The 19761-nt window shown below is 46.5% G+C and overlaps 1 protein-coding gene across 1 annotated transcript; it reads right to left on the reverse strand.

Annotated features, from left to right (window-relative positions):
- Positions 1 to 2404: 2404 nt before the first annotated feature.
- On the reverse strand, positions 2405 to 19610 carry LOC149429070 (nuclear factor 7, brain-like). Its single transcript, XM_089666766.1, has 9 exons — positions 19175 to 19610; positions 14403 to 14477; positions 11079 to 11218; positions 6168 to 6635; positions 5989 to 6084; positions 5654 to 5887; positions 5193 to 5215; positions 4970 to 5100; positions 2405 to 3105 (listed from the first exon to the last, which is right to left on the reverse strand). Exons 1-9 carry the CDS (start codon positions 19365 to 19367, stop codon positions 2567 to 2569), a joined length of 1899 nt encoding a protein of 632 aa, XP_089522892.1. The 5' UTR covers positions 19368 to 19610; the 3' UTR covers positions 2405 to 2566.
- Positions 19611 to 19761: the final 151 nt, after the last annotated feature.

Raw genomic sequence — 19761 nt, forward strand, 5'->3', positions numbered from 1 at the left:
TGGAGCCTCCCCTCTGCTGAAACTCCGAGGAGAGGTGTCTGCAGTGCCTGCTTCACTGTTCTTCCCCCCAATGCCTGCTTATTTCAGAAGCGGCACATACAGGGACGGACTGAGCCTCTCATGGGGCCCTGCAGTGACCCCCGGGTCCTCAGCCAGCGCCCGAATGGTCAGTTCTCCCCTGGTGCAGGTAGGTCTTATTTTCGGGGGAGGGCTTATATTAGCAGTACATCAAAAAGTACCGCTAGGGCTTACTTTCGGGGAAACACAGTATGTTGGGAGAACTTTCAGAGCTTAATTCAGTGATGGACAGAGGAGCTCATGGCTGCAGGTCTCGTGAGAAGATTGAACTACTGAGACGTAGTTCTGTATGGGATGTGCTTTGCTTTCTGCACTGCTGTGACTTGTAGTTCTACATTGTCTGTGTGGCTTTCCGGACACTGGGACTTTCCTCTGCTCTCCTGTCAACTGTTGCCTGTGTGGTGTTGAAGCTGCGGCCAGGACACACAGCCCTCTGGGGATCCTTGGTGAAGGACTGTCCTCTGGACCTCCTTCTCCATGCCACACTGCCTAGATTTCCTCTACTGAGGCCACTGTTGGCTGGCGAGTCCCTGATTTTCTGTCCTGCGCTCCTGGACTTTGCTGTAGCAGTTTGTGGTCTGCTGCTCACTGGGCCCAGATTGTTGCTCTTTGACTCTGGACTAAGCTCTGCTGTACTTGAGTGCCACCCTGTGCCAAGGACTTAGCCCGTTGTGCTGGACCCCTGCTGTGTGTCCAGTTCCTTGTGCGGATTGACCCTTCGCTTGCCAGAACTCAAATATCTCTGGTGTGTGCCCTGCCTGTTACGAACTTAGCTCTGTCTGCCAAAGTTCTGCCATCCCTGCTGTGTGCCCAGCCTGTGTTACAGACTTAACCCTCTGTCTGCTGGGAGACCTGTCATCCCTGCTTTGTGCCCAGCCTGTGTTACATACTCAGCCCTGTCTGCTGAAGTTCTGCCATTCCTGCTGTGTGCCCAGCCTGTTATGACTTTGCCCTCTGTCTGCTGGTGTCCTGTCATCCCTGCTGTGTGCCATGGACTTAGCCCCATGTCTCCGAAGTTCTGCCATCCCTGCTGTGTGCCCAGCCTGTGTTACAGACTTAACCCTCTGTCTACTGGAGTCCTGTCATCCCTGCTGTGTGTCCAGCATGTTACAAACCTAACCCTTTGTCTGCTGGAGTTCTGTCATCCCCGTTACAGATTTAACACTTTGCCAGTCAGAACTCTGCTATCCTTGCCTTTCAATAAAAGCCATGTGTACTCCTGCTCTCCTTGTGTTCTGTTCCACCCACACAGTCTTTAAACTTTTTAGTCTCCTCCAGTTGAGCAGAACCATCTCCCTAGTAACCAGGACAAATAATGGTGGTTAAGAGGAGAAAGTCTTCATTTTTAGGGCCTCAACTTTATCCAACTGCAGCCTATGCAATGGTCCACTGTAAATCCAACACTTCTGGTATTTTGCACCCCCTTTCCATTTACTGTGTGGTTTCCTCTATAGCCACCCAAGTCACTAAAGGACTTTTAAGCAGAGGAGCTTTGACAGGTGCCCTCTTCCACTTCACATAGGCAGTCAGTTCTCCTCCCACATCTTCTGGGACAAGTCCCAGGTCCCCAAAGACTGCAGGACCATCCACAAAGCGTAGCACGCCTTGCGCAGCCAGCCATGAGGCAAACAGCAGCCTATCTGGCTTGCCCACAGTTGGGATTCCGGAACCGGGAATCTGAAGGCTAGTGAAGCACTAGCCCGGGTGAGGACAGCACTGGAACCCTGGATGGGGAAGTGTACTTTTATTAACAGTAAGCAGCTACAGGACTTGCAGCTTAATTGTTTTCCCCCCCAAAGTGAACCGCTTTAACTGCTGCTCAGGGCTTCATTAAAGTGGCAGCGTACAGTAAATAAGGAACATTGCTGGAGACAATTGACAGCACACACTAATTTTGGTAGCAGTATTAATGTGAATGGTACAATAGCAGGAAAAAAAAATATTTGAACCCTTTAGAAATAGCTGGCACCCACTAAGACTACTAAACTGTCCCAATTTGTCGACTGATAGATGCCCAAACACAGATTGCTTTGTATCCCTTTCTGGCCTTATGCAGGTCAAGTACCCTTGTACATAGGTATTCAAAGATCTTGCTTGGTTCACATGAGCTGCTGCTTCTTATGAAGAGCAATCTTAAAAAGGCCAAGATCACCTTTCTGGACCCGTTATAACTAGGGATGCACCAAATTTTGGTGGCCGAAAAAAAAAAACTTTAGTATTTTTTAAGTTGCTATGTGAACAAGAACATAAAGTAAATGCTATCTAAATCTGACTACAAAAGTGGAAATATACTTTAAAAATGTAGAAATGTAAAAAGATTGGATACTTTGATTTAAACCATTTATTTAAGAAACAAAAATAAAAAATGCACAAGAACATTAACAGCAAATTAACAGTATCTATGCATCACAATGGAGAATTTTTATTTAAAAAACAAAAATTGAAAATTACAGGAGAACAGTGGCAGAGCTTTCCAGCTCATGCTATATTACTCGTGAACGATACGCAAGGGCTCAGCATTGCGCCCAGATTCGTGCAGGAATGGAGACAGATACGGGTACAGCTTCTCCGTGAAGGTGGCATTGAAGGTATAGATGGCGGTCATGTCATCGGCATTGTAGAAGGATATTTGGCCTCCTTCGTAATCCACATACACGCCAATTCTCTTCGGTTTGGCGTCGAGAAGCAGGTTCTTGGATGGTGACTCCAGGGCCTTGTAGGAGTTGCCGTTCCTCAGCCAGATGGCCCAGTAGCCGTTCTTGGGATTCAGCTTGATCTTACCCTTGCGGTTGCTGGACTCACTGGCCATACCGACATCCCAAGCGGTCTTGTCTCCCACATCCACCTCCCAGTAATGGCGGCCTGAATCGAAGCCAGTAGACCCGAGAACAAGGATACACTGGCTGAAACGCTTCGGATTGTCAGGGAGGGGAAGTTTGGTGTCACCGTATTTAACACTGGTCAGCCCGTCAGCCAAGACCAGATTGGGGTGAGCCGTGCTGGGATCCAGCAGCATTGGAGTCAGATCTGTACAAGGGAAAAAAAAAAAAAAAAAAAAAGTGTTCAAAAACAGCTGAAAGAAACCAGTAAAAAAAAAATCCTACCATTCAAAATATTTAGATAAAAGACAAGTGCTTTCCCCTAAAGAGCAGACATTTAAGATATTGCCCCTCATAGACAGCAATATTTCTCAAGCAGGGCACTTATGTTTTATGACCTTAGATTGTACTTGGGGATAGGATGGTGCCAAATATAAAAAACTACAAAAACAGAAAACACTGTACAGTTTGATACATAACAGCTCAAGAGCTAATTTAAAGCTGAACTCCCAGGAAAAAAAAAAAAAAAAAAAAAAAAAAAAAACCGCATTTAAATCTATTCCTCAATAGTCAAAGAGGATATAAGCCTACTTTGCATTCACCAAAGACCCGCAGAACCAGATTATATAAAAAGTAGCACTGTGCTGAATATAGCCTGAGCAGAGCTGAGGGAGGGACCCAGCAAGCCCCACCCACTACAGGCTGCCTGCAGAAAAATACAGAAGGAGGCGGAGACCAGTCACCCTGCACCAGGAGAGCGAGCAGCAGTGACTGGTCTTTGTTACAGGAAGACCCACATTGGATTAGGAAGAGATCTGGGAAAAAATACACAAAGCTCACCGAAAACACATCTTATCCCAGAGTCCATCCTTAAATGCTCTTTATACTGAAACTCACCAATGTTGGGGGATTTCAAAATGTAGCCATTTGAAAACTTTGCATTTTCATACATTTTGAACAAGATGTTTACAGAGAATGAGCGATATTCAAAGAGCCTATATGAGCAGAGCTATGCAAGTCTCAGGAAAGGATTGGTTAATCTAAAATACTATTTCTGTGGATTTTATGGTGTGCATGTCCCCCCCCCGTGTCTGTATCCCCTCCGATATTGATCAGAGGGTTGCAAACAATGTCATCTGTATAGTGGCCCCAAATGTAATTGGCCAAAATTACCCAGAGGGCCACAAATGTTTAGTATATGTATACATGGGCCCCAACATTAACCATAGGGCAGCAAATAATACTTCATGTATGTATAGTGGGCCTCAATTTTACCCTCCTCGACATAACCAGAGGGTTAAGTTTAGTATATACAATTCAGGAGAAGACTGCAAACACGTGAGGAAGTGGCTAAATGGTTAGCAGGTCCGCCTGGCAGTACTAGAGTCGTTGGTTCGAATCCAAACCATGGCACCACCTGCTTGGAGTTTGCATGATCTCCCTGTGCCTGCATGGGTTTCCTCCGGGTACTCCAGTTTCCACCCACACTCCAAAGACATGCTAGTAGACTAATTGGCTCCTGTCTAAATTGCCCTTAGTATGTATGAATGTGAGTTAGGTACCTTAGATTGTATGCCCCTTGAGGGTTAGGGACTAATGTGAATGAGAGGTGTGTGTGTATATATGTGTGTGTGTGTGTATGTGTGTGTGTATGTATGTGTGTGTGTATGTATGTGTGTATGTATGTATGTATGTATGTGTATGTGTGTGTATGTGTGTGTGTATGTATGTGTGTAAAGCATGGCGTAAATGGACTGCGCTATACAAGTACCTGAAAAATAAGTTATGGCCAAAAAACTGGAAAAACAACTAATTAAGTTGAAGATCTGCTGCAGAAGACGGCAAGACTGGGACCAGTACATGAGGCTAGTAAAGATCTCTGCAATGATCCTTTTACAAATCAATGCTCCCACTAAACTCTGGGGCCCTCACCACCAGAACGGCACGTGGCTGCACAGTCTGGACTCCAAGCATATAAGGAGTATTCATTCAAAAAGAAACAAAAAAATAGCTTAAGAAAATACAACACAGAACACCAAACCATCACGTTGGACATACAAGCCTGCACTTACATGGAGAAATGAAGGATTTTATCTGCTTCCACATAGCGTACTGAACGGGTCCCTTGAAGGTGCCCTGGCAAAGGTCCTTGGAGAGAAGGGTATTCCCACCTGATGTGACTTCTTTCTGCTGCTCCTGGCACCTGGTTAAAGAGAGAAAAAAAAAAAAAAGTAGAACGCTCCCAAATTTGTTCATTCTCATCAAGACTTAAGCAAAAATAAAAATGAGACTTACTTCTCAATGAATGACTTGATGTCCTGCAGGAATGAAGATAAAAGAAAAAGTTATTTACGGTTCATGACAAACACCATAATGAACTGAAACTCCACATCAATCCCTTCCCACCAGTCCCAGTAATGAACTGAAACACTCAGTATCAATCCCTTCCCACCAGTCCCAGTAATGAACTGAAACACTCAGTATCAATCCCTTCCCACCAGTCCCAGCGTTCCTTTAAACCACTCAATGCTGGGGTTGGAAAGGTTTGGCGATCATGTGACCACTGTCACAGTCCCGCCAGCTACTGATCTTCAGTCCGTCTTTTACAGCTGTCTCTGTGCTGGAAGAGCTCTCCGCACAAACACTGGCCACCCAGCGTTGCATATGTGGGGCGTGCGGGTCTTAAAGCCAGCATTTCACCGCTGCACATGCATTGGCTTGTCGTAAAGGTGCCAATTCAAGCAAGATTCACTTACAGTCAAGAAAGAAATGGAGTCTGTATCGTCCATTTTCTCCTTGGCCACACCGATGGTCTGCTGGATGTTGTCTCTATTCTCCTGCATCTTCACCAGGTTGGTCTCCATATCTTTCAGGAGACTGTCGCCCTTTTCCTGGAGCTGCTCCAGAAGTTTTTCCTCCCGCTCCTTCAGGAACTTGTGCAGCTTCTCGAACTCTGACACAATGTGCTCCTGGAACCCCTGTAGGTTGGTCTGTGGAGGAAGGAAGTAGCGTTAGATACTACTAATTAAACAGTTTTGCAGACTTGTGTCAACCACACAATATCGAATACATGGGCCAGGAGTTGACTTACTTTATGCTGCTCGATCTTCTCATTCTGCTGGTTGGTCAGCTGTTCAGTCACCTTCAGGGCTTCCTCTAGTGGAGACACTATAGAAGACAGTTCTGTCTGCAGGGAACACAACGCTAACGTGGTAAGTAACGTACTAAACTTCAATCTCAGGATTAGCAGTAATATTACATATCACTTACTCTGTACACCCCCACGGCATCCAGGATGGGAAGGAAGTTGTGACTTGCATGTTTCAGGGAGTCACGGCAGATGACACAGCTCAGGGTCCCGTCATCCTTACAATACAGCTTCAGCCTCTCGTCATGCTCGGGGCAGTTCTCGAGGGGGCGGACCTTTTCTTTCCCTACAGGTTTAGTAGGGGTCGGGGTGGCAGCAGCACCAGCAGTCTTCTTCACCAGGTTGGCCAGGATTCGGTTGGTAGTGTATCTCTTCTCGGTTATTTCTTCCTTACAGTCGGGGCACGTAAAGGAATCCCGACCCTCCCAGGCCTTGTCAATGCAATTGCGGCAGAAGTTGTGGCCGCATTCGACCATGACTGGGTCCTTGAAGAGCTCGTTGCACAGCAGACAGGTCAACTCCTCGGCAAAATCCCCAGAAGCCACGGCAGAACCACCCTGAGGGGCTTCATGGACCTCCACCTTTGCTTTCTAGAAGACGAAAAAAATAAAGTAAGGGAAGGCAATCTGCTTCACTGTAGTTAGGAAAGAAGTGGGGTATTAATGTCAAATGCCCATGTGCGAGAATATAGATCAGGAAATCACTTGTTTAACCAAATAAAAGAAGAAGTCTATTAAATGGAATGTCACAGTAAAGAAGCGTCCAGCTGAAAGAATTTAGGAGAAATATTGGTTAAAATACACTCCATCTCTATAACACACATGTACATGCTTTTCATAGACAGACATACACAAAGACAAACCAGAGACCGAACGTATAATCAGACCTGCTAGATTCAAAAGCTCACGTCAAAGTTCAACTGACTTCCCAAATAAAAAACCACTGAGAAATGCAAAGCATCATGCCAACGACCAACCAATGTTTTTTTTGGAGGATCTAAACAAATGTGTTCCAATATGTGCTAAAAATACACTGCGGTGAAATGCAATCTTCACAAAACTGGCAGTGGGGTGAAATCAGCTTCTTTAATTTGTTTCTCTTGGAAATAAAAAATGGCAGCCGTTTTTTTGGAATGCTGGGGTAGGGCAAGTTTTGACCAAAACACACATTACTGTTGCATCTGAGGTGACCAATACAGGTTTAGAATCTTGATACATCATTGTATTATAAAATAGAAGACGACGGAGATATATAAAGTGTAGTTTGGTAGTGTAGCTACAACAAATACTAACGTGCAATTCTTTGCTTACACCTTATCGGTATAGACTGGCATTGACATCCGATGAGACCCAGATCAGGTCACCTTACATCTATGGCTAGCTCAATCCTTATTCTGTATTGGTCAACAAAGATAGATCGCAAAGTCTGCTCTGGCTCCAGTTCAATCCACAGCATTAAAAAGGCACACGCCACAATTTTTTTGGGTAAAAAAAAAAAAAAAAAAATCACGCAGGTTGAGAAAAACTAAAAAAAAATGCATTAAATTGCCTGCATTGGAGCTTGCAGAACATTGCAACTGCAATCACTGCATAGTGGATGCAATTCACAGGCCTATACAAATTCTTCCTTCCAGCCCCAGATACATACAGAGGTATGGGCCTACCAGTAAGGAGCTGGAAAAGTAAACAGACTAAGCGGTGACACCACTGCACTTGTGTTTCACTGATATTTCCAAGTCCCTCTGACATGACAAATGGGACTTCTCTTCACAGATGCTATGAATAGGTGACAGTTTAAGGACTTAAGTGCATCTTCACAAATTTTTATTTATTTTCCCCCAAAGCAAGAAGGTGGTCAATGTTCGGTGACTACATACAGACCACACTGCAGCCGCTGTACAATTGGTAATCTGCCAAATGATGCACCCCAGAGCTGCCTAATCACACAAACCGAGCAAATGGTAAACATTGTGCAAGCGTTGCCTCAGTCAGTCTGACCACCTGAATAAGGGCTCGCCCACTAGAGGCTGAGGAGTGACAAAACTGCAGTTAAGCAGCACTTTTTTTTTTTTTTTTACAGCCCTTTCCCCTGCAGAAGCTAGGAGGTGTGCATATGTTGGGCTTTGTGACCGCAACAGAACTATACCCGCTGTCACTTTTGGCAGGTGTAGAGCCTGATAAGCACCACCCAAGTGAATGGGGCCACTCTGAAAACGTCCCACAACTGTGGACAATGCACATGGCTGTGGCTCATTACTGCAGAGTTCAAGGGTTAAAAGCAGGTAGTGAGGAGGCAAAACGCCTCTCCTCACAGCCTGTCCCTCTGAAAAGTAGATCTGAATGCAAATTGCTTTTCAAAGACCAGAACAAGTACGAACTAGCTTAGGGTGTGTATGCATTTCCCCAATTTGTTTCATTATGTTCCAGAACCATTTCTTAGATTTTCCCTTTTGCGATTCATCAAGTTTGACATCTGATGTGGTAAAACCACCAGAGTTACAAACTGTAGAATCATACAGACTGAGGTTTGTCTGTAAATGTTGTGGAACAGAGAGGCCCACAATGTGGTTCTGGCTTTGTTCTGCCTGGGTGAGCATTAAGTGGCGTATTCATCACCCCAGTTCAGCACAGCTTTAGATATTTGTGTGTGTAGTTCTCTGCAGTGCAACACTCAGCAATGTGATGTTAGCTTGTTCCAGGAGTGCAATGCATGTTCAAAAATAACAACAAAATACAAAAGTCACAGCTAAAAAGGAGTATTTATACGTAGCCACGTAGCACGGTTTAAAAGGTGTCACCTATTCATAAAGGGAATGTATAGTTAGTATAACCTTCTCAAAGAGAAAAGTGCAGCGCCTTCTCAGACCGCAAGCATGCACTGCACACTGGAGCATGGGAACATCCTGTAATAGTTTTTATAAAATAAAGAATGAGATGCAAAATCCAAAAAAAAAAAACAAACAAAATAGATTTCCTTTAGTTAATAAATTTACAATCATAAAACATTTCGATGGAAATACATTTTGCTCAGTGGACAAAATTCTGGAAACCTGACGAATAAAATACCCATCACAGCAGGATTCATTCATCATTGGCAAACACAGAAGTCAGCGCATTCAGAAATAAAGACCACGGTGTTTATAGATGTGTTCTTTTATAACTGCAAAATAAGCAGTGCAATGATGGCGATCAAAATTCTGATTTTAAAAGGCATAGTCCACCTCGTGGAAGTAGTCTAAGTGCCCCAACAGTCACAAAAAGGTGCTAATATTTTTAAAACGAGGCCAGCGGAGATTTGCAACTGCGATCAGTGCGTCACAAGTGCAAGGCATGGTTTCCTGCAAAGCCTTCCAGCAGCTTCAGGTCCATATGAAGAACTGCTCACTGAACTACAGTGGTGAGGGGAGTGACCACCATCATTCTCTCTACAGGTTACATGTGCCACGGTGGCAGATGAGACTTTTAGTAAGACAGCAAACAGAAAGCTGGATGATGTGGCTGTGCCGGGGGACCCCCCCACACACACAAGTGTCAAGTTAAAAAATAAAAAAAAAGGTATTCCCCTAGAGGATGCACCAGCAAATTAAGGGAGCGGTGTGGGTTTTTGGGAGGTAAACTGTGCCTTTAAAAAAAATCATTTGTTAGAGTAAAGCATGTGCACGAGGCTTTAGGACAAGGTCTGTCGCTGCTCACTGCACACTGATCTATGAAAATATATGAATTTCTACAAACTAGCAGTTCAAAGCAAAGGCTTTGACTATTAGTATGCGATGTGTGTCAATAAATGGACATTTATAAAAGCTACAGATAGAAGAAAAAAAAATTAAAGCACAAAGTGAAACACCTCACTTGATTTTGCATTATAGCAAAAAAATAAAAAAAATAAAAAAAAACACCACACACAAACAGAAGGAAATTACCATAAGAAAAAAAAAAAAAAAATCCTCAGACACAGGATCAAGTACCAAGAGAATAAAAAAAAAAATATATAAAAAGTCGAACTATAGGCCAAAAAAACAAATGGGCGGACAGGCGGAAATTTTAATACAGAAGAAACATGTTTTGTCTTCTGCATTTAAGTTGTTCGCGTACGCACAGCTCACAGCACAAATTCGACAATGTCGAATCTAACTGCACTACCAGCCCTGCCAACGAAAGCTGCCGGCGATCAAGACCCGGCTGCCTGAAGATGTCAGCGGAGAGGCAAGGAGCTCCAGGAGGCTGCATTGCTGGAGTCAAGGTGAACATAGTTCCACTGTATAAAAGTTACATAAAAAGAGGGGAAAAAAAGGGAAGACTCAATGGTCCACTTGGTGCCATCATTCCAAATTTACAAGAGTGTATAGACTCCAGTCAGAGAATTTAGGGAGAAAAAAAAAAAAAAAAAAAAGAAAAAAGTTTAGGGCTCATTCACACAGCAGTGACTTGTGTTTTTTCTGCACTGATCACTTCGGGTCATAGAAAACTTTGTTTTCTATGTGTCCTATTCACATTGCAACAAAGACGGGAGGTGCAGACATGTAGCTTTCTACTGGAGCCAATGGATGGCACCTCCTGTCAACACACAGCAGTGTCATTTGGAAAAAACATCACTTTGTGACTATAATGTATAAAAACAAAACAAAGTGTAACAGTGCAGGAAGACACTGAAAGCATAATTCCCCTGAACGCACAGCAGTCTGTATGCATTGCAGCGTGGTGGGTTGTGTGAATGAACCCATAAAAATGCAAGTAAAATAAAAATCGGAAAAGTGGGATCAATGTTGGGTTCCAATTTCAGGAATTGTAAATTTCCTGGAAGCATCTTTACCTATGAAAGCGAGACCCTGGAGAATAAAGCCAACTGAACTCAGCAGCCTCCAGAGACAGACCCGGCACCCTTATGATGTGATCCTCAAATCATAAAACAAATGCGTTTCCGGTCTATCAGCCGGTTACAATGATGGTAAATCACAAAGAAAAGGCGCCAATTTTTCAAAGGTTTCGATTTAGGCGTCGAGAGCTTGGCGGAGTGGGTATGACAGCCCGCGTTACCTTCGGTTCAGGTTCATCCTGGTTTTTCTGGTCCGTTTTTCCGTTTTCTGCCGCGTCTCCATTTGGCACGTCCCCTTCTTTCACTGCTTTGGGCAGCACCAATCGGGTTTTGTCCACCCACTCGTTTTGACGGCGAGCCACTGCGGAAAAAAGCGAGCTCACAATAGGTATTTTCATAACAGACAAGATGAGAAGGCGGGGGAGGGAGTGTGGCTCGAACCCCACTTCTACTTACCACAGGATCCCAGGATACTAGAGAAGAGGTGGACAAAATCATCGTTTAAACAATTGAACCTTTCACTGGGCATTTCCTTCAGACACCATTTAAAAAGGACTAAATTTAGCAACAACGATCGCACCCATCAATGTGAATTTACCTTTTAAACTTTCAATGTCTGCAGAGCATCACAACTGACTGGTGCTTTCTGGGTGCAATGCGCATTTGCAAGGTTTTCCCCAAACCTCAGGTCCATACAGAGGTACGGATCAGGGGCTGGAGGAAGTGCCACTAAACTAGAGCGGTAGGGGAGGGTGACCGTATACACATCCCATCTGCCACTGTGGCATCAAGGACATTAGTCTGTCAACAATCCCGGCCCTGGATGATGCAGATGTGAGATGTTATAGGCAACCATGCTTCAGGTTACACCCCAAATATTGGTTCAACATGAAACTTGGTCACAAAGGTGGACTTGGCCTTCTAGGTGCCAGAAGACCTCAGGTGTGACCATCTTAGGTTTGTGAGGCACTCCACCACCACCAGATAGGGGCAGGTAATCAGGGCAAGGGGCAATAACCATAAAGGCAAGAAAAACCTTGTCTGACGGATACTGGTTTGCCCTGGTAGTCCGCAGAAGACCTTTCATCACTCCTGTGTAGGCTGAAGACAAACCTCACCTACACAGATGGTGAAGGGTGACCAGGTCGGGTCCGCACATCCAACCACCTTCTGTTATTCAAAGGTTAGCTACAAGCCTATGAAAAACAACTGTTCCCATTAAAAGGAACATAATTGGCACTTGCCAGTTCTAGATTCCATACACATGAATGCCTCAGGGGAGGTGCAGAAGTCCTCCCCTGTTATTTGGTATGCTGTCTCTGCAGAGTTGAAATGAACATTGGGTCAAGCTTTAGTCTGCAACAACACTGCAGCCTACAGACCCCCTCGGATGGGCCCCACAAGGGGCCCCCCTTGGATGGGCTCTAGGAGAGCACTATAATTTATCACAGGGTATTTTAGGCTCAGTGCATTTTCTTTTTTTCTCCCCCAAACAGTGCACCAAAGCACATGGGGAAAAACCAGCTCATCCCCCAACCAGAAGAGTCATGCAGCCAAGGTAAAGCTGCAGGTAGCTGACCCATAGAGCCAGAGGAAAGCTAGTGCAGTCTTTGTTTAACCCCTTGGCGCTTCCTGGCCCTTTAAGGGTTTCAGAAGGCGGGGCTTTAGGGTCATGTGACAGCCGTGGTTTGCCATCACGACTGTCACATGATCGAGAACAGTCCCGATCGAAAAAGGAGATTGGGACCTTTCCGTGAGTACTGGACATGTGTGCTCGGAGCTCACAGGTCACATGCTCTCAGCACGTTTTTCTTAATTGCACGCAAAAGAGCGTCCGCTCAGAGTCTATGCCGGGAGGCCGCACATTTGCGTGCGGCCGGCGTGAATAGGTTAGAGACAATGCAACTATGAGTTCTCATATTGGATCTGACAGGAGCCACAACTAAAAATGAAACATTTAACAGCCCAACCCAGCAAGACACACAGGAGCACAGATCATAAGGAAGATGATGCCATTGCTGAATCTGAAAATTCTAGTTGCCTGGCTTGATGGGCTCAATACGTTCCATAGCCCTCGGTTTCCTCTTGTACCAAATTGTATTGTACCTGTAATGTCTGCCTTCATATTGTAAAGTGCTGCGCCAACTGTTGGCGCTATATAAATCCTGTATAATAAAAATAATAGCCAAATACTTAACAAGCCGAGCCTGGCAGGGCAGAATAAAGTGTTATTCAAGCCGTGATGAAAGCAGTTGTGCGCAAAAGCCAACATTCATTTATCAGTTCAGCAATGGCAGCCAACAAGGTCTTATTTCCTGTAAAAGGCCTTACATATTGACGCAAACATTTCCCAGATCACTTCTGTCACTTTCAAGGGCAAAGGCCATCAAACGTGAACAAAAGGAGAGGATCACGCAAGAGCTTTTTACATGGACTTTTATTGCTCACAAAGCCAATAATTGCTGGAGTTGGAACCCTCCATCGTGTCAGACTGGCCAATTTATTCTGCATCTATTGCTGATGTGAGCAGATGACAGCCATGAAAAGCTCCCGGGGGCCCCCAGCTGACCAGATACATTACACTTGGATTGTACAACCGACTGCACAGCTCGCCTGGAGTCACAAGACCCAAACCAATAAAAACTGAGCTGGACAAGTCCAACATCCAAAAACGATTGTTTTCTGATGATCACGATTGTACAATCCTAGTCCTTGTAGGCAGGTGCTATTCTGCAATCACCTTCGTGTTTTATTTTACACATCAGGGCCAATTCACACACTTAAACGTGTTTTAACAGGTGCATTGCCTCTGCCCATTTCTTTCCTATGGGCCCTTAACCCATTGCTGCCAGCAGTAGCAGGCCCTTCAAGGGCAGCCTTAGTAACAGAGGCAATCCCTGGTCATGTGACCATTGTACTCACATGTAACAGTGGACACATGTCGGGAGCCCATCCCGCCAGCCTGCCATCAGTGAATGGGACTTGTAACAGTGCTGAGGGTGTGCAAATGAAAGCCCCCCTAGCACAAAACCATCAACTGTATGTATGGCAGAAAGCACTAAGTTACAACACCAAAAAAAAGATTTCAGCCTGTGACTGCAATGTATAGCAGTGCTGCGTTGACTGACTATTGGAACTGAACAGGGTGCTGCCAAAATTCATGTTCAACATATGTAGTTACATACGTGCATGCATATTCTAACATGTTGTGTGCATTCTAAAGATTGTCATGTATGTGGCCAGCTGAAGTGAACAGGACCCTGCAACAGCCCTCATACAACCAAGAAACATTTACGTTCTGTAGCAAGTACAAATGCTGAACGCATCCTTTGAAGTCAAAGTATAAACCGGCAGTTTCTCTTCACAATCACCTCCTGTAATAAACATGGCAGATACCCATCACAGGGAACCTATTACAGATCCTCGCTGATGGTACTGATCTGTCATCGTTATAGAGGGTCTGAAAACAGACGTCTGTAGGAAGGAGAAGATTTCATGCAGTGAGAGGAAAAGGAAGGAGACTGAGGTGTTCATCTGTTACTTACAACCAATGTAATGGACGTAGAACTCCTCCCTGCCGGCCTGTTTATTCATCCGGGTCTTCACAATCTCCGCGTCATCTGCAACAGAAGAGACACACTGAATATACCCAGACAGGAGCCAATAGGAGCAAGACAGCAACTCCGATCAGAAACACTGAATATACCCAGACAGGAGCCAATAGGAGCAAGACAGTAACTTCGATCAGAAACACTGAATATACCCAGACAGGAGCCAATAGGAACAAGACAGCAACTTTGATCAGAAACACTGAATATACCCAGACAGGAGCCAATAGGAGCAAGACAGTAACTTCGATCAGAAACACTGAATATACCCAGACAGGAGCCAATAGGAACAAGACAGCAACTCCGATCAGAAACACTGAATATACCCAGACAGGAGCCAATAGGAACAAGACAGCAACTCCGATCAGAAACACTGAATATACCCAGACAGGAGCCAATAGGAGCAAGACAGCAACTTTGATCAGAAACACTGAATATACCCAGACAGGAGCCAATAGGAACAAGACAGTAACTTCGATCAGAAACACTGAATATACACTGAATATACCCAGACAGGAGCCAATAGGAGCAAGACAGTAACTTCAATCAGAAACATTGTATATACCCAGACAGGAGCCAATAGGAACAAGACAGTAACTCCGATCAGAAACACTGAATATACCCAGACAGGAGCCAATAGGAGCAAGACAGTAACTTCGATCAGAAACACTGAATATACCCAGACAGGAGCCAATAGGAACAAGACAGTAACTCCGATCAGAAACACTGAATACACCCAGACAGGAGCCAATAGGAACAAGACAGTAACTTCGATCAGAAACACTTGGTCAGAGACATGAGGGGGAGGATTCTGACCCCGTGTTGTGTATTACTGCCTGTGCCCCATTTTGGGGAGATTTCTGCTCACTTCCTGTCTCGGTGACAGCCATCATTGAAATTACATAAAACCTATGTACTAAACATTTATCACTTTCCCCCAGTCCTTTGTCCATCTCAGGGTTGCTGATCCCATGCTGTCCCTTTACAGTTACTTCCCATCTACAAGCCCTCCAGTGATGGCCACATGGCATTCCTCAGGGAGGGTATCCTGTACGACGTGTTCAAATGACCACTTGTAGTTTCCGCAGGGAGCCCGCACCACAACGCAAATGAACTAGAAAGGGACCGTAGGGTCACGCTGTAACAGGGAACCTGATGGCAGGATCAGCAGAGTTTTAATTGAAGCTGCAGATTTACATTTTTTTTTCTTTTCCAATAAAACACATCACTCCCCCCCCCTTTTTTTTTTCTCTGTTTTGCTCCTTCCAATCTTTTAGCTCTTTTGTTCCTTTGTTCTTTCCTCTGCTCCTCATTTTCCTATCCTTTCTTCTATCTTTACTCCAATCTTTCCTCCTAGAAATTGAGTCTAAAGATATATAAATGAAGACAGACTTGCAGCCACTTAGTGGTTTTACCATGTAACGAGGTCATGTATAGTCTAGGGCACAGGTGTCAAACACAAGGCCCGCAGTCCGAATCAGGCCATTTCATGTGGTCCTTGCACCTATCCTGCAGGTAACCCCTTGTCTCTGCCCCCCCTTCTCTCTGCAGAGAGAATAGAACTCCTCTGCCAAATCCTGCACCTCTCAGTGCAGCTGCAGCACCCCCTCATCTCTGCCTCCCCTGGTCTCAGCATTCAGCAGACTCTGGTAACTGACTCCACTCCTCCTCTGGTCCTCCTCCAGACCCGGCACTTTCTGCTTTCCAGCTCTGGGGTGCACGGTGATGTTAGTGAAGGTGTGGGATTCTTGACATCTGATGTAATGGGGGGGGGTTGCTCTGGGCACCTAGTCTTACAGATACAACCAGCCCTTTGAAGACAACCATAATGCTGATACGGCCCGCCATGAAATGAAGTTTGACACCCTGATCTAGGATAAGGAATGGGATTGAGTGGATCTTCGCTCTCTCAATCAACATGGACTATTTTTAATCCTTATGCTGCTAGTACTAGTAAATCGGAAAGTAATTCATACTTTTTATTATTATACAGGATTTATGGTGCCAACGGTATGCTCAGCGCTGTACAATATAATGGGAGACAATACAGTTCAATACAAGAGGGATAGGAGGGCCCTGATCCTGGGAGCTTACAGTCTAATACTTGTTTTAAACTATTTTTGCTAATGTTTCTTCAGTTACTTCCTGGTTTCCATGCCTAGGCAAATGTCATAGGCAAGTACTCTGTAGTGGGGGGGAGGGGCGATATGAGGCAAGTACTCTGTAGTGGGGGGAGGGGCGATATGAGGCAAGTACTCTGTAGTGGGGGGGAGGGGCGATATGAGGCAAGTACTCTGTAGTGGGGGGGAGGGGCGATATGAGGCAAGTACTCTGTAGTGGGGGGGAGGGGCGATATGAGGCAAATACTCTGTAGTGGGGGGGAGGGGCGATATGAGGCAAGTACTCTGTAGTGGGGGGGAGGGGCGATATGAGGCAAGTACTCTGTAGTGGGGGGAGGGGCGATATGAGGCAAGTACTCTCGTGGGGGGAGGGGCGATATGAGGCAAGTACTCTCGTAAGGGGAGGGGCGATATATATGAGGTAAGTACTCTGTAGTGGGGGGGGGGGGCGATATATATGAGGTAAGTACTCTGTAGTGGGGGGAGGGGCGATATGAGGCAAGTACTCTGTAGTGGGGGGAGGGGCGATATGAGGTAAGTACTCTGTAGTGGGGGGAGGGGCGATATGAGGTAAGTACTCTGTAGTGGGGGGGGAGGGGCGATATGAGGTAAGTACTCTGTAGTGGGGGGAGGGGCGATATGAGGTAAGTACTCTGTAGTGGGGGGGAGAGGTGATATATATGAGGTAAGTACTCTGTAGTGGGGGGGAGGGGTGATATATATGAGGTAAGTACTCTGTAGTGGGGGGGAGGGGTGATATATATGAGGTAAGTACTCTGTAGTGGGGGGGAGAGGTGATATATATGAGGTAAGTACTCTGTAGTGGGGGGGAGGGGTGATATATATGAGGTAAGTACTCTGTAGTGGGGGGGGAGGGGCGATATGAGGTAAGTACTCTGTAGTGGGGGAGGGGCGATATGAGGTAGGTACTCTGTAGTGGGGGGGGGGAGGGGTGATATATATGAGGTAAGTACTCTGTAGTGGGGGGGGGGGGAGAGGGGTGATATATATGAGGTAAGTACTCTGTAGTGGGGGGGGGGGGGGGGGAGGGGTGATATATATGAGGTAAGTACTCTGTAGTGGGGGGGGGGGGGGGGGGGGGGAGGGTGATATATATGAGGTAAGTACTCTGTAGTGGGGGGGGAGGGGCGATATGAGGTAAGTACTCTGTAGTGGGGGGAGGGGCGATATGAGGTAAGTACTCTGTAGTGGGGGGGAGAGGTGATATATATGAGGTAAGTACTCTGTAGTGGGGGGGAGGGGTGATATATATGAGGTAAGTACTCTGTAGTGGGGGGGAGGGGTGATATATATGAGGTAAGTACTCTGTAGTGGGGGGGAGAGGTGATATATATGAGGTAAGTACTCTGTAGTGGGGGGGAGGGGTGATATATATGAGGTAAGTACTCTGTAGTGGGGGGGGAGGGGCGATATGAGGTAAGTACTCTGTAGTGGGGGAGGGGCGATATGAGGTAGGTACTCTGTAGTGGGGGAGGGGGGGAGGGGTGATATATATGAGGTAAGTACTCTGTAGTGGGGGGGGGGAGAGGGGTGATATATATGAGGTAAGTACTCTGTAGTGGGGGGGGGGGGGGAGGGGTGATATATATGAGGTAAGTACTCTGTAGTGGGGGGGGGGGGGAGGGGTGATATATATGAGGTAAGTACTCTGTAGTGGGGGAGGGGTGATATATATGAGGTAAGTACTCTGTAGTGGGGGAGGGGTGATATATATGAGGTAAGTACTCTAGTGGGGGAGGGTGATATATATGAGGTAAGTACTCTGTAGTGGGGGAGGGGCGATATGAGGTAAGTACTCTGTAGTGGGGGAGGGGCGATATGAGGTAAGTACTCTGTAGTGGGGGAGGGGCGATATGAGGTAAGTACTGTAGTGGGGGAGGGGCGATATGAGGTAAGTACTCTGTAGTGGGGGAGGGGCGCTATGAGGTAAGTACTCTGTAGTGGGGGAGGGGCGCTATGAGGTAAGTACTCTGTAGTGGGGGAGGGCGATGAGGTAGGTACTCTGTAGTGGGGGGGGGGAGGGGTGATATATATGAGGTAAGTACTCTGTAGTGGGGGGGGGGGGGGGAGGGGTGATATATATGAGGTAAGTACTCTGTAGTGGGGGGGGGGGAGGGGTGATATATATGAGGTAAGTACTCTGTAGTGGGGGGGGGGGGAGGGGTGATATATATATGCGGTAAGTACTCTGTAGTGGGGGGAGGGGCGATATATATATGCGGTAAGTACTCTGTAGTGGGGGAGGGGCGATATGAGGCAAGTACTCTGTAGTGGGGGAGGGGCGATATTGAGGTAAGTACTCTAGTGGGGGAGGGGCAATATGAGGTAAGTACTCTGTAGTGGGGGAGGGGCGCTATGAGGTAAGTACTCTGTAGTGGGGGAGGGGCGCTATGAGGTAAGTACTCTGTAGTGGGGGAGGGGCGCTATGAGGTAGGTACTCTGTAGTGGGGGGGGGGGAGGGGTGATATATATGAGGTAAGTACTCTGTAGTGGGGGGAGGGGCGATATATATGAGGTAAGTACTCTGTAGTGGGGGGGAGGGGTGATATATATGAGGTAAGTACTCACGGAAGGTGCCGTCGTTCCTCTTGCAGGAGTAGGTGGCCCCGACGTGTACGGTGAAGTCTTCCTCTTGGTCGTCCTCTCCTCCCCCCTCCTCTCCATCCTCCTCCTCCATGTTCTCCTCCTCCTCCTCGTTGCTCTCCATCTCTTCTTTCTCCAGCTTCTCGTTCTCCGCTGCGGCCTGGGACACGGCGGACATAGCGGTAGGAGTCACGTGACGCGCGGAGCGGGAAAGGCCGAGGAAGCGGTGCGGCGGGTGTACAGAGAGCGGGAAGCGGAGCGGCGGGTGTATGAGAGAGGAAAGGCCGGGAACAGAGCGGAGCGCCTCACACAGAGCCGAGGGGTGAGAAGGAAAACGTGGCGATCAGACCGCTATCTGCAGAGACAAGATGGAGACTGAACAATGCTGCGTGTACCGGCCGCTCCTCCTCTTCCGCGCACTGCGCACAATGGCTGGGCTCCGCCTTTCGGCTCCTCCTCTTCTCCTTGCTCTGACCAATGGCTTGGCGAAACTGCGTCTTACAGCTCCTCCTTTTCCACCCCCTGTGACCAATGGATGGGCAGGACCACGCCTTCCCGCTCTTTCTTGTGAG

The sequence above is a fragment of the Staurois parvus genome, unplaced genomic scaffold (assembly GCF_062004578.1).
Source record: "Staurois parvus isolate SC_StPar_1 unplaced genomic scaffold, SC_StPar_1.0 ptg002827l, whole genome shotgun sequence".
Lineage (NCBI taxonomy): Eukaryota > Metazoa > Chordata > Amphibia > Anura > Ranidae > Staurois > Staurois parvus.